Source organism: Palaemon carinicauda, chromosome 1, assembly GCF_036898095.1.
Source record: "Palaemon carinicauda isolate YSFRI2023 chromosome 1, ASM3689809v2, whole genome shotgun sequence".
In the NCBI taxonomy this organism is placed as follows: domain Eukaryota; kingdom Metazoa; phylum Arthropoda; class Malacostraca; order Decapoda; family Palaemonidae; genus Palaemon; species Palaemon carinicauda.
In genome coordinates this window covers 257,929,017-257,944,193 of record NC_090725.1, presented here as the reverse complement: position 1 = coordinate 257,944,193, position 15,177 = coordinate 257,929,017, and the positions used below count along the sequence as shown (strand labels likewise).

General features: G+C 35.1%; 1 protein-coding gene across 1 annotated transcript; it reads left to right on the top strand.

The window, feature by feature from the left end:
* Positions 1-5,431: 5,431 nt before the first annotated feature.
* On the top strand, positions 5,432-7,179 carry LOC137638882 (uncharacterized). The gene is made up of 2 exons (XM_068371290.1): positions 5,432-5,533; positions 6,808-7,179. Exons 1-2 carry the CDS (start codon positions 5,432-5,434, stop codon positions 7,177-7,179), a joined length of 474 nt encoding a protein of 157 aa, XP_068227391.1.
* The last annotated feature ends 7,998 nt before the right edge of the window (positions 7,180-15,177 follow it).

Sequence of the window (15,177 nt, the reverse complement as noted above, 5' to 3'; positions counted from 1 at the left end):
TGCTATGGCCTCTTGTTTACTTTCATACTACTCTAAGCAGAGAGAATGTTGTTGTTTTCATTTCCTGGCATCCCAGAATAATGTGGTCGAATAGTTGATGTCTTTTAACATCAATATCGATTTTTTGCTTTAGAATAACTTTCCCACGCAGTCAGGACTTCTTTCAAGGTGAGAAGAACCTGAAAAATAATTCTCATTGTAATGGTAGGCAGGGATGAATAGCATAATATTCAATTCATCTCCATAACGACGAATATCCTAAAATGTTTTGTTGTGAATATTCCCGGCCTTACGCAACCGGAAGTACGTTGATCATGTCAGCAAAAAACTTAAGGACTTTTGTCCCATGTGTTACTTCGTAATTTTGCCGTGTAATTGAAGAGATGAATTTTGATGTTTGTCAAACTTACGTAATTTGAAACATTCTCAATGGCAAGGATATGTCAGCGTGCGAAGGTCTCTGTCAAGTGTATTTCTGCAAGGACAGAATCATTAGTATGAGATAATGATCCCGATGTACATTTATTGCACCTAATTATTCGTTCCCACCTCTTTTACCCCTCACATCCTTGGCGGATTTGGAAGCTCCTGTTGGGGAGAGTTGATCAACAGACAGGTTTCCTGTTTTAATTCAGTAAGAAAAAATGAACCATTTTTAAGGGTGGTGAGAAACTCTGTGATATTCAAATATTTTAAGCATAAGATAGACTGAAGTCTGAGAGGAAAATGATAAAATTGCCGTTTGATTTGTCCCATTTGCCAAACAAACTAGGGAGGTCAGCTTGATAACAGACTTTTAGTGGACTTTTAATTAAAGTTGACAGAGCGCGCGGCTCACGTCTTCTCGGAATAAAAGAGCGGAAACTTTCGTGTGAAAAACAAGGGGAAGATCGGAAGTCCCGCCTTCCATTGTTGATGCCTTTGGACGTCACGACTGGTCTTGGTGGTGAGAGCGCAGTGCTCCTCGAAAAGGCAGCCTCCTGTGCAGGGAAAAGTGGTTCCATTTTGAAAAGATTTCGCATTGCCCATGTACAGATGAATATAGCCTATTTGATAGGTAAATAGTAAGATATGCTAAGAAACATTACTCAATGATTTTACGGGAAATTGATTAGGTATGGTTGGGATTTCAAAGTGAGTAAAGTATATAAACAAAACTGACTCGCAACATTTCATGGTCAGCGAAAAACGTGGAAATGAAGTAAGGCTGGTGTACAAAAACCACGTAATTATACTAATAAGGTTTAGAATTATATCTACATCAACTTTCCTTGTAAAGATAATGATGATGATGATAATTGTAGTAATGATAATGATTTATTATTATTATTATTATTATTATTATTATTATTATTATTATTATTGCTACTGTTGTTATTACACATAGTTGCCCTAGAAAAGAATAGAAAAGAATTATTTCTGAAGGAGGAAGATTACTACTCTTACCAACCTTCCATATTGCTGGGTCTACCTCGCCAAAAATTATTATTAATTATAATTGTTGCCATCATATAAAACCAGTTGTGCTGTTTTAGAAAGTGCAACAATCAAAGTTGAGAATAAGGATTTCCCGAAACAAAAATATTTTCGAAAATATATTGCTTTATAATTCCTTCCAGGGTTGGCTGATTTAAATCTTGATTTGAATTATGATTTTATTCAGGTAATTTTTTTTAAATCATTGATTTTTTTCGAGAAACAGGATGCTTAACAAGACAAATTGTTGAATTTGTTGCAAAAATAATTCTTGAAACTTCTTCGTCGAGATTTTCTTTTTGAGAGGCTGAAGTTTTTATGATGAATGTGTCCAGAGATGTTGATGACATTCTCTTAGATGAAAATGATTTAGCAGAAGTGGCGCCTATGGAGGAGTCTAATAGTGACCTTTTAAATGGTGGAGTCTGGTTAGCAAATGATGAGATGATCTGATTCCTCGCCATGCTTTTGTCATCCTTTTTATTTTGAAGCTGTTGGTAGAGATTGAAGCTGTTGGTACAGAACCTGAAAAGGAAAAGGAAAATTTTAGCATATTGCATAATTTATAAACGGATAAGTAAATGTGATTTAGGCTACTTTAGATTACAGTAGTTACCATACATTTTTTAGATAATGATCATATTCACACAAGTCACTAAATTATTTGGAAATAATTAACAGGATATGAAATAGGTGCTTGGAGTTCACTCCACACAGGATTAAGCTCACTTTTAAATTCACTAAAATAATGGGTTAGAGTTAGGTTAGATTAAGCTAAGTCCCTTTGTGCTGAATTCTAATGGAACCTATGAAATATATTACACTCTGTTGAATGAAATGAATAATAATCATCTAGTCCTCAAAGTTGAGTAGATACAGTATATTATAATGATATAGTCATTACCCAAGTAATGAAGTTGAATTATCATCTTTTTAGGCCTTTACATTTTTATTACACATGCTCTCCATTGTCCACCAAATATACATGTAGTTGTGTATGAAAAGGGAGAATTGCACACAATGAAAGTAAAATTATTTACCTGGATCATCAATTTCTTCTGTATGCTGTGGCTAACTTTGGCATTTATCTCTGTGAGACTTTAATCTTGACACAATGCCCTGTAATTCTTGGCTGCAGTCTTCGCATTTAGCTCAGTAGCCTTTGCCAGAAGTTGGTAGTTTTTCAAAATAATTACAGACAAGATCATTTTTTCTGCCTGAAGGAACTACTCTGTCAGGTCCAGAAGAAATCCTTCCTGGTTGATTTCAAAGCAGCAACTGACTTAGTGAGAAGCTGCTTACTCAGAACAAGTTTCAATAACTTAAACACGAATCTTGTTAAAATTTGTGAGCTGTACAGTGATAATATTCTACATGTAGGCTTATACATTTCCTTTTATACTTGTGGCAAGTCTATATAACACTGCTCCTTATAATTTCCATTTACTTTTCATCATTTCATGTTATGTTATAGTATTTTATGGTTTTATGCAACTTATTCTATTTTTTGTAATTGATATGCTATTAATGTCCTCTAGCAATCATTTATCCCATAATATTTAAAAATCTATAAAGATTCGATTTAAATCAAATAAACCTGATTTAGATACAAAAATCTATATATTTAAAAAAGAAAATCGCCAACCCTAATTCCTAACGTTTTCTCCTTAGATCCTGAGCCATAAATTATTTAAAACTATGATTAAATACATATCAAATACTCAGTTCAGGAACAAAGAAAGAAAAGATAAGTTTTCTTTGACAATCTATTCAGATATTTATGGTAATTTATAATTGGAGAATAAACTATGAGTTGCCATTACTCTCTTGCTGAAAATGTCAACAGCCAAAAATAGTCATTCCTTTATTCGTCATCAAGCTAACCGCTGGACGTTTAACGTCATTCGTAATAATGATAGTAATAATAATAATAATGATAATAATAATAATAAAGTAAAATATGTCTAAATCTCTGTTTCTGGTCTCGCGTTTGAATGACTAATAGTTCAAAAATACACTCAATCTTAATTACATTTCAGCGAGAATTTCTGTCTTCCCGATTATTTCCATTCATTCATTCATTTCACGAATGAATGAAGGAAGAAAGGCTATTTTAGTGGGATTTATTGTGATCTCAAAGAGAATCGAGACAAAGATGTTGCACTATTAGTAAAGGAGTGAAAGGAAGTCGAAGAGATTCCATTTGTTTTCTTTAACTCCAGGTGGGTGGGGTTCCTCCCTTTGTATTCAACTCTCTCTCTCTCTCTCTCTCTCTCTCTCTCTCTCTCTCTCTCTCTCTCTCTCTCTCTCTCTCTCTCTATCTCTCCACAGGTGGTGTTATCGCTTTGATTTACTATGCATTCATTTCGCTTTAAAACCTTACTTTTTTCTAAAATAAAACTGTTTTATCTCTTACAATTTAGGGAAGATAAAACCAATCCAAATTGAATAAAACAAACTAATTATTATCTAGGTGGCAATAAAGATAGAATATTTGTTGAATATTCATTCCTGACGGACATCAGTAATTGGATTTGAAAATTAAAGGAAAATCAATTGAATCTTAATGGGAGGAAAACAGACGACAGATGGCAATAAAAAGGCTGCTTAATGTTTCTGTCGAAAGCCACGTCACAGGATGGATGAGAAGCAAAATGTGGTGGTTCTCGAACAAATATAAAAGAACTTGATCTGACGTATATTAATACACGTATTTGCGAGAGGAAATCTGTGGTCTTTAGCGGTATGAAAAAGGATGCCTTGCTTCATGCGTTTCCGCCTTTTCTCTCTTTGAATTAGGAAGATGAAGATGGTTTAAAGGCGGTAATGCATGTGGAAATGATTTTAAACGGAGTTTAGTGCAGATTTTAATAGATAAAAAAAAAGATAAAGATAGTGAAAGAAATGGAAGGTGCTTAAGCAGATGGGAAAAATAGCCAAATTAATAGAAATTACAGGAATAATATATAATACTGAGTGTAATAAATGTACGGTTTTCCTCTCTCTATGTGTTATTTATCAATTCATTGTCTGTTCACCCGTTTTTCTATCTGTTTCGCTAAACTGAATTATAGATTCTCCGCATATCTGTGTTAGATGCTTCATTGCATTTATCGTTAAAATATGGACATGTTACCGTGAATTTCCATGATGTCATTAACGAAAATATAAAAATACAATCAAGTTACCCCAAGGGGAAATAGTGCAGTGAGGAAAGGAATCAAGGAAAAATAAAATATTTTAAATATTCTAAAAAGAGTAACAACATTAAAAGAAATATAAAAACTTGAATAAAACAAGAGAAAGATAATTACATAGAATAGTGTGCCCGAGTGTACCCTCAAGCAAGAGAACTCTAACCCAAGTCAGTGGAAGACCATGGTACAGAGGCTATGGCACTACTCAAGACTAGAGAACAATGGTTTGATTTTGGAGTGTCCTTCACCTAGAAGAGCTGCATACCATAGCTAAAGTGTCTCTTCTACCCTCACCAAGAGGAAAGTAGCCACTGAACAAATACAGTGCTGTAATTAACCCCTTAGGTGAAAAAGAATTGTTTGGTAATCTCAGTGTTGTCAGGTGTATGAGAACAGAGGAGAATCTGTAAAGAATAGGCCAGACTATTCGGTGTATGTGTAGGCAAAGGGGAACCGTAATAAGAGAGAAGGATACAATATTTTACTGTCTGGCTATTCAAAGAACCCCGTAACTCTCTAGTGGTAGTATTTCAACGGGTGGCTGGAGCCCTCGCCAACTTACTACCTTAAGTAGTGACTTCAATGCTGTACACATATTACTGAACGGAATAGCAGGTCGTTTGTGGCATTGTGTTTGAGGTTTTGCTAATGCAAGAAATTACTAACGTATCTAATAGCGTTCTCGATCCAGCTCTATCAGACGTCTCGACCAAAGTCGAGTCAATGGCCTTATTCGTCATTGTAGTATATCGTAAACAATGCAGATATCAAGTATTAGATATACTCCTGGAAGCACAACTAAACAAACAGTGTGGCCAAAGAAATGTAACAACTGGGAACTAATAGAAAGTGATGAATTGGTATGTACAGTAGTTCTCTAGAATTATTTCCAACTGACGTAATATTAAGGAATTGCATTGCATTAATTTGATTATTCATGTAGACGGGGATTTGATATGAAGGCTAAGCTTAGTAAAAGTATAACTTATATAGGTCAGCAGAAGGTTTCAAGCAAAGTTTATATGTTTTATAAGGGTAATTACGATGCTCTTCTTAAAACTAAACTGCAAGAGATAGCTCTGCTTCTTCTCTGAAGTTAGAATCTAATGGATGGGATTTTCCTCAACAATTAGCAAATTGATACGACCTTCGTAAATGCTTGTTTTTCAAAGTATTTAGTGTTTTGTAGCTGTCATTGTCTTTAGGAATCCTGATGACATTATAAAAATTGTAGTTCCCTTCCCCGTCAGTCAGTGACACCTGTGTCGACTTCCATTTTGGACTGGTCATCATTCAAATATAGCTATATATGTATAGGCCAAAACCCATCTATAAGATTTCAAAGTTGAAAAGGCAAAGACAGGATTGTGGGGCAACTGGTAGTCATCAGGGATAGAGATGGCATATACTGCATAAGGATGATGGCATGAAGAGAAGATGGAGAGAATAGTATGAGCAACTATTGAATACTGAAAATGAGAAAGAGGAGCTGGAGAAGCACAAAGGGTGGAGGGGCCAGTGATGGAGATACAGAGTATAGAAACAGAAGTGAAGTGGGCATTACGTAGAATGAAGAATGGTAAAGGACCAGGCCCATCAGAGTTTCAAATTGGAATGGTCAAGATACTAGCTACACGGTGGGGGAAGAATGGATGCTGGATTTATTGACAGCAATATGGGAAGAGGAAGTGATGCCTAAAGACTGGGAGGAGAGTCTAATGGCATCTATATTTAAGCAGAAAGGTGACATCATGGAATACAGTAACTGCAGAGGAATTAAATTAACAGAGCATGGTTTGAAAGTGTTAGAAAGTGTACTAGATGAAAGATTATAAAGATTGGGAAACAGTAGTAAGGATTCATGAGGGGGAGAGGGATATTGAATGCCATATTCATAATAAGGCAGTTACAAGAAAAGAGACTAGAGGGAAACCAGAAGATCTTCTGTGCTTTTGTAAATTTAGAGAAGGCTTATGACAGTACTAAGAGAAGTGATGTTCTGGTCTTGAGGAAGAAGAAAATCCTGGAGAACTTGGTTAGAATGGTAGAGATGATTTATAAAAGAACAAGGACAAAAGTAATAACAGCTGTTGGAGAAACAGAAACGTTTGAAGTTAGTGTTGAATTACATTAGGGGTCAGCATTAAGCAAGTTTTTATTTGTGTTGGTCTATGATGTAATAAGTGAAGGGATCAGAAATGAAGAGTTGTGTGAGTTGCTACATGCAGAGGTTTTGGTGATTGCTGCTGAAAATGAGGAAGAATTACAGAGCAGGGTGATAGAGTGGCAAGCGACTTTGGAAAAGAGGGGTTTGACTGTGAATGTGGATAAGACAAAAGCCATGGTTAGCAGTAAGGAAGGAAGGGACATGCTAGCCATACATGAAAGTAGAGGAGCAGTTACAAAACAGATAGAGCCATTTCGATACTTGGGATCTTTTGTAAATCACGAGGGAGGATGTGAGGCTGAAGTTGAAAATAGGATAAAAGCAACATGGGGAAAGTAGAGGGAGGTAGCAGGAGTAGTGTGATAGAAAAAAGTCAAGAACTATAGCAAAGTAATAAGACTAGTGTTAATGTATGGGTCAGAAACTTGGGCTTTAAGACGAAAAGAGGAATCAAAGGTGGAGAGAACAGAGATGAGAATGCTAAGGTGGAATATGGGAATATCACTGATTGAAAGATTGGAAAATAATGAAATAAGAAGAATGGTAGGCGTAGTAAAGATGGTGTGGCCATGTGTTAAGGATGGATCGCGGGGAGGGGCTGAGGAGGACTTGGGCGGAACCTGTTAAGGGGAGAAGATCAAGAGGGAGGCAGAGAATTAGATGGGAAGATAGGCTGAAGGATGATATGGAGAGAAGAGGTTTGGTGGAAGAGTATGGCTTTGATCTAAGGCTTTGGAGAGGGCACATCAGGTAACCGACCCCTTAATGTAGGAATAACGGTGGGAACGAAGATGTACAGACCCCACCTGATGGATTTCCTGATGTTGCTGTCTCATAAAAGCTTCCAAATGGGCTCACCCTCATTTGCATGAAACATCCAAACTTGTCTTTCATTCGTATTTCTGTTCATATTGACTTTACAGAATCAATGAATTAGTGAGTGCAGATGGTGTAACATATTTCGTTATTAAAGGAAAGTCAAATTTTATGGTACATTGCATTTTTTTTCATGGCTTGAAAATGCTGTCAGATATGGCATAACCTGCAGAAAATCCATATTTTCCACTCTTTATTTATTCTAAACCAGTATATGTAGCCCGTAAAAAATTACGCCCAAATGTTTAGATGTATATCTACACACACACGCACATACCATACACAGATTCATCCCTTCCCACCCCGGTTCCTCCTCCCCTTTTCCTTTCCCATCTACCCAAGGGACGAGGAGAGTCCAAGTCGTTATACTCTACACGGGCAAAACCAAGACTATTGTTTAACCAATCTTGTACTATGCTCCCCCATGACATACATTATATACGCAGATTTTAACATAATAATTCTGAGTATTTGTCAGTTCATCGTAAATTTTTATTTGATTTTTTGTTTTGTTTTGTTTCATAGTGCCTTTTTCTGTGCTCTAGAAATCGGTAATATTGGAATTTTAATGTTTAACCTCCACGCCCTTCACTCAATTGCCAAGCTTTGGAATCCCCTTTCCTCATTTTATTCCTGGCTCACATGTAAACTTTCTTCCATGGAAGAGTCATGTCTTTTGTTTTACTCAGGCCTAGACTAGAATATGACATTAGTCTTTCTTTTTTGGAGGAAATACTATTACCTAATGCTGCCGTAAAACTAGAAATATTCATAAAGCTTCTCTTATCTATAACACAGTTAATTCCATAAACATCAGATCTTGTTTATACAGTAATTGGAGTAATGTTTCATTCAACATTCCTCCCTAGATAGAAAACGTTTATTCTTAATGTTTTAGGATAGTAATCCCACATTTCTCAATAGTAATTATGATTTGGAACATCTTACAAAGATATACAGTCTGTCCATCTTCTGTAAATCCGCTTTCGATAGGGAACTCCTGTTAAAGGGACAGCGACTCAAGAGGCATGAAATGATATTTAAATTCCCATGAACCCACGGTTCTTCTTCTTCTTCTTTAGATTGCCCGGAGCTTCTCTCCGGACAGGGGCTTTTTGACGGTGCGTCTAGCCCCTAGGTGGTTAACCCACGGTTAGAACTTCTAGATTATCAATGCGTAGGCCTATATTTATTCTAAGAGACCTGTACCATTTCCTGAAAAAATACTATGGACCATAGACTATTTTTTTTTTTATTTATACTGTTGCTTATATACGTTTGATTTATATGCTATTTTATTTTTTCTCTTTTGTCATATTGAAATATTTTATTCTGTTACAGCTTTATTTTCAATTTTTTTTTTCTTTTAGGTCTGTCCCATGTGGATGAATGCATGTTTTGGAAATGATAATGCTAATAACGATGGATAATAAGGAGACTATTGAGGGAATTAATACCTCTAGTTCTGTATCTCCCTTTCGTCTAAATAAGCAATTGTAATTAAAGTTTAACTGTATTTGTTGAAGCTTGCCCCTTTACTAAACCTTATACCGAAGAGGTGCTATGAACATAAGAGATTTATTATCCTCAATGGTATAAGGGAGGATCTCATTAGCTAATGCTTCAACTCAATGCCTCGTGGAATTTTCTTTACATTTCATGGCGAGAGAGAGAGAGAGAGAGAGAGAGAGAGAGAGAGAGAGAGAGAGAGAGAGAGAGAGAAATGTTATAGGTACTTTACAGTGTGCCTTTTTACTGGTTATCAATTGAAAATTAATTTCATGAAAGAGTAACCAAATCTTAGTAATGTGCTAAGAATAGTGTTATGTCTGTTACAAGACTTACAAATTAATCTAAATGAATTTGCTTCAGTTGTCTTCTTCATTCGGAGACAGTAACGTAATTCCTTTTTGTGTTCACTCCTTGAAGAAACAAGAATAAGAAACCATTGACAAAGGTTTATGCGAATCAGAAAAGTAGATACTTCGAGAGGATCCCAAAGTTTGGCTGAAGAATGTTAGAATTGTAAACCAAAGTGTGGATTGCTAATTTCCAATGACTAGGAGAGAAGAATGATCATGGTATTATAGAGAGAGAGAGAGAGAGAGAGAGAGAAGATAACAAGTCTGGGCAGATAAAATGAACTTTGAATAAAAGTAGAAATATCCCCCATATTAAACGAACAATTTTCCAAAGATGGAGGGGTGGAAACTATGTGAAACTATGATAACTATAGGATTACAGTGTAACTTAGAACCTTACTTGAAAAGAATGACGTAGTGAGGGGTAAAGTAACAAAATTCCATTCTTTATTCCCTAGACTTCAGTAACGTTTGTTTATTTTAATTGATTAAAAAGACAAGTCTAGTAAATTAGTTTTACATGATTTATTTCAAATCAAATATAATGCTGAATTATGTAAAAACGGCATTTTATTCTTCAAAGTAAAAAAAAAAAAAGGATCTTCATAAATATGTAAATTTCTATCTTAGATTATCCTGCTTTGTCTGTTTATTCATAAGGTCTTCATTGTATTCATTCTTTCAATCTGTAAACTTCAACGAACGCATTTCAAAATCCTTCAAAACAATCTCAGTATTTTGATGTGTACTGACAGAGTGACGGAGAGGCAAACAATAAGTTCAGTAAGCTATGAAAGCTCTGATAAGTGGTTGATACAATGACTTGTAAATCATTCCCAAATCCATGACCCAATGAAGTACTAAAGACTAGTAAACATGAATGAGTAATATTCTATGCAAGTCAATATTAAGTAGTAAAGATTTGCACCTTAAAGTTACCAGTGCGGGATTTTTTACTGGAGTTCATTATAGATCTCTATTGAAGGCACGTAATTCCGAAAGGTGTTCTTTGCGGTAGGTTAAGATCACAAGGCTTCAAAATCTCATTTATCCATCTGTTAGGAAAGTTTTATGGGTGTGGGAGGTGGGTGTAAAATTCCTTCTTTATATGGCTCTGTCATTTGTGAGAGCCCAAATCCTGTTTCATCCAATTACGTTCAATGCAATTTGATCCTGGATCTGCCGACGAGAACAATACTGAGAAAATGCCCCCTTTTTTGTTGGCGTTTTTTCATGTTGCATTTTTATACGCACTTTATTGGTTTATTATAACAGGTGGCATAAATATTGCCATTAGCTCGAAGGTGATTATGCGTCCTATTTCATTCAGAACGAGTCATAAGTTAGAATTAAGCAGTGACGTGTTTTAATTGGGTGAAACGTTAACAGATAAAGGGTTCAAGCGGCAACTGCTCCCAAATATTTACGAGCCAACTCAATTACCTTCTGATGCAGATCAGCTGAATGAACGATTGCATTTAGCAAGTTCTAAATTGGATATAACGTTTCTTGTTTTGATTCCTCAAATACTTCTGGAATTTCCTTTTAATCGAGAAGCAAGCACTTGTGTTTTTGTGTTCTCTTGGAAGAGGATACAACAGCAGAAGTCAAGTTGTGAAAAAATTTCTTTGTGTTAAAATTGTATATTTTAGGGTCTTTTTCTCAATAGCTCTGAGATATGAAAGATACCCTTTTACATTTTTCTTAATAATACTTAGACTTGTTACTAGTATGAAATAAAATATTGAACTTTTCCACTTCTATGGGACAATAGGTATATACGACATTTCAATAAAAAAAAAAAGAAAAAAAATTCAAATAGCTGTGAAAAACGACGGTAGCGAAAGGCCATTTTATCATCATCTTTTTGCTTTAACTAATGCGCTGTTGTCGCCCTTGTTTACAATGCCGATTAAGCGGGCATAATTACAGCCGCATAGCTTAGCCAATCAGGTCCCTCGCTGAGATATTGGCACCCAATCACCATAAAGAACGGAGGCTTGCAAGAAAACCGCCCAATCGCTTGGTGAGATCTCGCAATATACGAGCTTATGAATCTTCGCCGTCTGAATAAGGTATCAAGGAATAATAATGAGTTTGACTAGAAACTCAATATGGTGCCTATTGTGTAGATCTCAAGGACACAGCTCGCTTGCTATGAACTTTGAGTGTTTAATATTTGTTTGTATAAATGTTCGTTCATATACAAGCTTATATGCGTTTAACGAATTTGTTTCCTACATTATCACTTGATATACGCATAATTATCGTAATGTTTGCTTAACCACTATGTAATCATCATGTGACGCTTCGATTTTATATGCTAAATTGATACATTAAAATCACCGATAATACCCATTTATATTAAATATGTATTAGAGCTAGCTTGTTCCGTAAAACTTTTAAACTGTTTCGCAAATCGGAAGGACATGTCTGAGGCCTTTGTCCTGCAGTGGAATAACAACGACTGATGATATTTATCTCTCTCTCTCTCTCTCTCTCTCTCTCTCTCTCTCTCTCTCTCTCTCTCTCTCTCTCTATATATATATATATATATATATATATATACTGTATATATATATATATATATATATACTGTATATATATATATATATATATATATATATATATATATATATATATATACTGTATATATATATATATATATATATATATATATATATATATATATATATAATCATTGAGTAGTATAAAATGTTAATGTTCCGCTACCTCTATAAATCAGCAGGAGTGAGGATGCTGGCCCCATGCCCTTTTTATTATGACCCCACCATACACCAAGACTCATTCACAACTTGGTAGACTTTCGGATAGTAGATCTGAAGCGATCTAGGGGCGCCGCAGGCTCAACCATAGGGCTGTACCATCAAGTATAAGCGCTCACTTTGATTGATGGATGTATTGGTTTGTTTTCGGATTAGCCTTTATAGCATATGAGAAAATTGACGTCGATGAAAGATAACGAAATAATTGAAATGCACAATTCTTCAAATACTCATTACATTGGATTTGAAGTCTTTTCGACAAGGTTGCAAACACGTTGCACTGAAATCATCAAGTTTTTTTTTTAGTCTTTTGCAGTATGAAATACTTTGAAATACTAAGGATGGTGTTTTTTATGCATTTGAAAGATAAGAATTTCCTACAGCTTCTCAGCTTTCACCACTCTATTTTTCAAGATTTAACAATAGTATTAAACAATTCTGAAGTGTTATCTTTCTTCACTCTGATTTCAAAGAGAGAAAGTAAAACCTTGACCCGTATTCCCATTACGTCATCCTCATTCTTCATAGGTTTTCTGGGTCTTTACAATTTTACGCTTTTTTTTTTTTTAATTGGATCAATTTAATTGGTGCCATCCTAAATGCGCTACATATGTATAGTATGTTGTGTATTGCTTTACTCAGTTTTATGCTTTGTCTTCGCTTTTTCTTCATTTTTTTTTTTTCAAAATCCTCTTGTTACTTTTCACATATTGAAGAAAGATTCGTATAATGTATTTGGAGCGCTCGCTATGTTTACAAATAGGATATACGACCACTTTTAGTGTCTTGCCTCGAAGAGCACGCTGTGGAAACCCAATGGTGCAGCACGAAGAGGTTTTCCTTCCCATGTTTAGTTTGTCGTCAAAATGACCTCCCGATAGGTGTGGCGGGGCTAATCTGTCTGTGTTCTGTGTCATAGGTTGATTATCAACACCATCTCTCGCCTGTTGGAGCGCATAAACATACAAACAAGCACTAAGACCTGGGCAGTTGTAGTTGAAGTAGGATGCCTTTTGCTAGGTGAGGGAGTACACGCATTCTTACATGGGTGCTAATTGCAGTTGGACTGCCTTAAAAACCTTTGCTGCCTCTGTCGTTGTCCTTAAAAACTGACTGTGTAAGAAAAAATGAAATTTAAGGTCTGGTCATCATTTTTATATAAATTTCGTGAAATATGAGGTTTCGCTGTTGCATTGGTTGGTAAAGCTTCTCGTAAATCATTTTGATTTTGCTTACTAAAATATGTTGATTTTTTTAATAGAATAAACAATAGATGTAAATTTTACATAATCAGGATTTTTTGGAGTGTTTAATTTACTTTAAGATTAGTGACATCAGATTTGATTATGCAATTGCTAGAGAATGTAATGAGGCAATGTTAAAGACATCAACAGCGGGCGACCTTGGAAATTGCAGGGTAGTGCAATGTGTTTTGACTCCGTAATGATGATCTTAAAATCTATTTCGTATTCAATAAAGAAATTACATAGAACTTCGTGAATATAATTAATCTGCCACGGTCTGTCTTATAGATAGAGCAACAAAAATAAATTGATCTTACCATGAGAAGGAACGTTTTACCTTCGTCTGCTGGAAGATTTACTCGTTCAAGTTCAATTGGTATAGAAATCAGGAGCCTTATAAGAATACTTCAACAGGACTATTTATTATAGCTTCATGATCCTTATAAATCCCACGCCGAATTGCTATGGAAGGACATTTACTTGATTTGGCAATCTGAAGATGGCGCACACCTGAAATGCTCTTGCATGTTAGAAATTATTAAAGGTATTTAATGCCTGCATAATTTTTTTTTAAAGTATAAAACTACATGTAATTTCACATGTAATGGTTAGGAAAGATATATATATATATATATATATATATATATAGAGAGAGAGAGAGAGAGAGAGAGAGAGAGAGAGAGAGAGAGAGAGAGAGATAGCTGACCATAGTAACAGACATCGTACCTTTATTATGTTTTTGAAGTACTAAAAATAGCTGTATAAAAGAGAGACTTAGAGCTGCCTTAGCATCTCTATTAGCTCTAATCAGATGGAGTCAGACAAACGATAAGCAGATAAAGGTTGGGAGATTTCACGTTCCTTCAGTGTGTTTTGGCTCTCTCTCTCTCTCTCTCTCTCTCTCTCTCTCTCTCTCTCTCTCTCTCTCTCTCTCTCTCTCTCTCTCTCTCTCCAAGTTATTAAGACACAAATTTTTAATTCTTATATAATCACACATATGTTTTATTGTATATACGTGCTTCGTTAGACTTATTTTCTTTTATTTGTCACTTTTGGAAAGTTGGAAAGGATAATAAAACTCATCGAGGTTTTCGTACTATTCACTGATTTATTCTTACATGATGCACTTATTACGAGTCCCTGGAATATTCAACGTTGAAATCATTAATTGTTAGAAGTTAGTTTTGTTTCATTTTATCAAATCAAATTTCTAATTACCGCCATTAAAACTAGATAAAACATTGTATACATTTAGAATATGTGGTAAATATGATACGATGGGGAGCTTATCGGCTGACTGTACAGTAGTTAAATTCCAAAGTCCGCCGACACCCTCTACTATAGGAAGGGTTTGGCGGACTATTGAATTTAAATGTACCTGTACTTCACATTATACAAATTGATTCTATCAGAATGAAATAATTTTATAATGTATTTGTCCCTTAATTGTGAAAATTGTTGAATTTGTGCAATAATTAATTTCGAAATTCACTTGCAGAGGAGATATTAAAAGTTATTAGTGTATTTATAAAATAATTATCATATCGAAAGGGGAAAATTAATAGAAAA

Excerpts from the sequence above, each read along its gene's own strand:
- LOC137638882 (XM_068371290.1), top strand. The coding sequence starts at position 5,432 with ATGCAGATATCAAGTATTAGATATACTCCTGGAAGCACAACTAAACAA. Across the intron at positions 5,534-6,807 it reads TAATAGAAAGTGATGAATTG|GGGTCAGCATTAAGCAAGTT; the intron begins GTATGTACAGTA and ends GAATTACATTAG.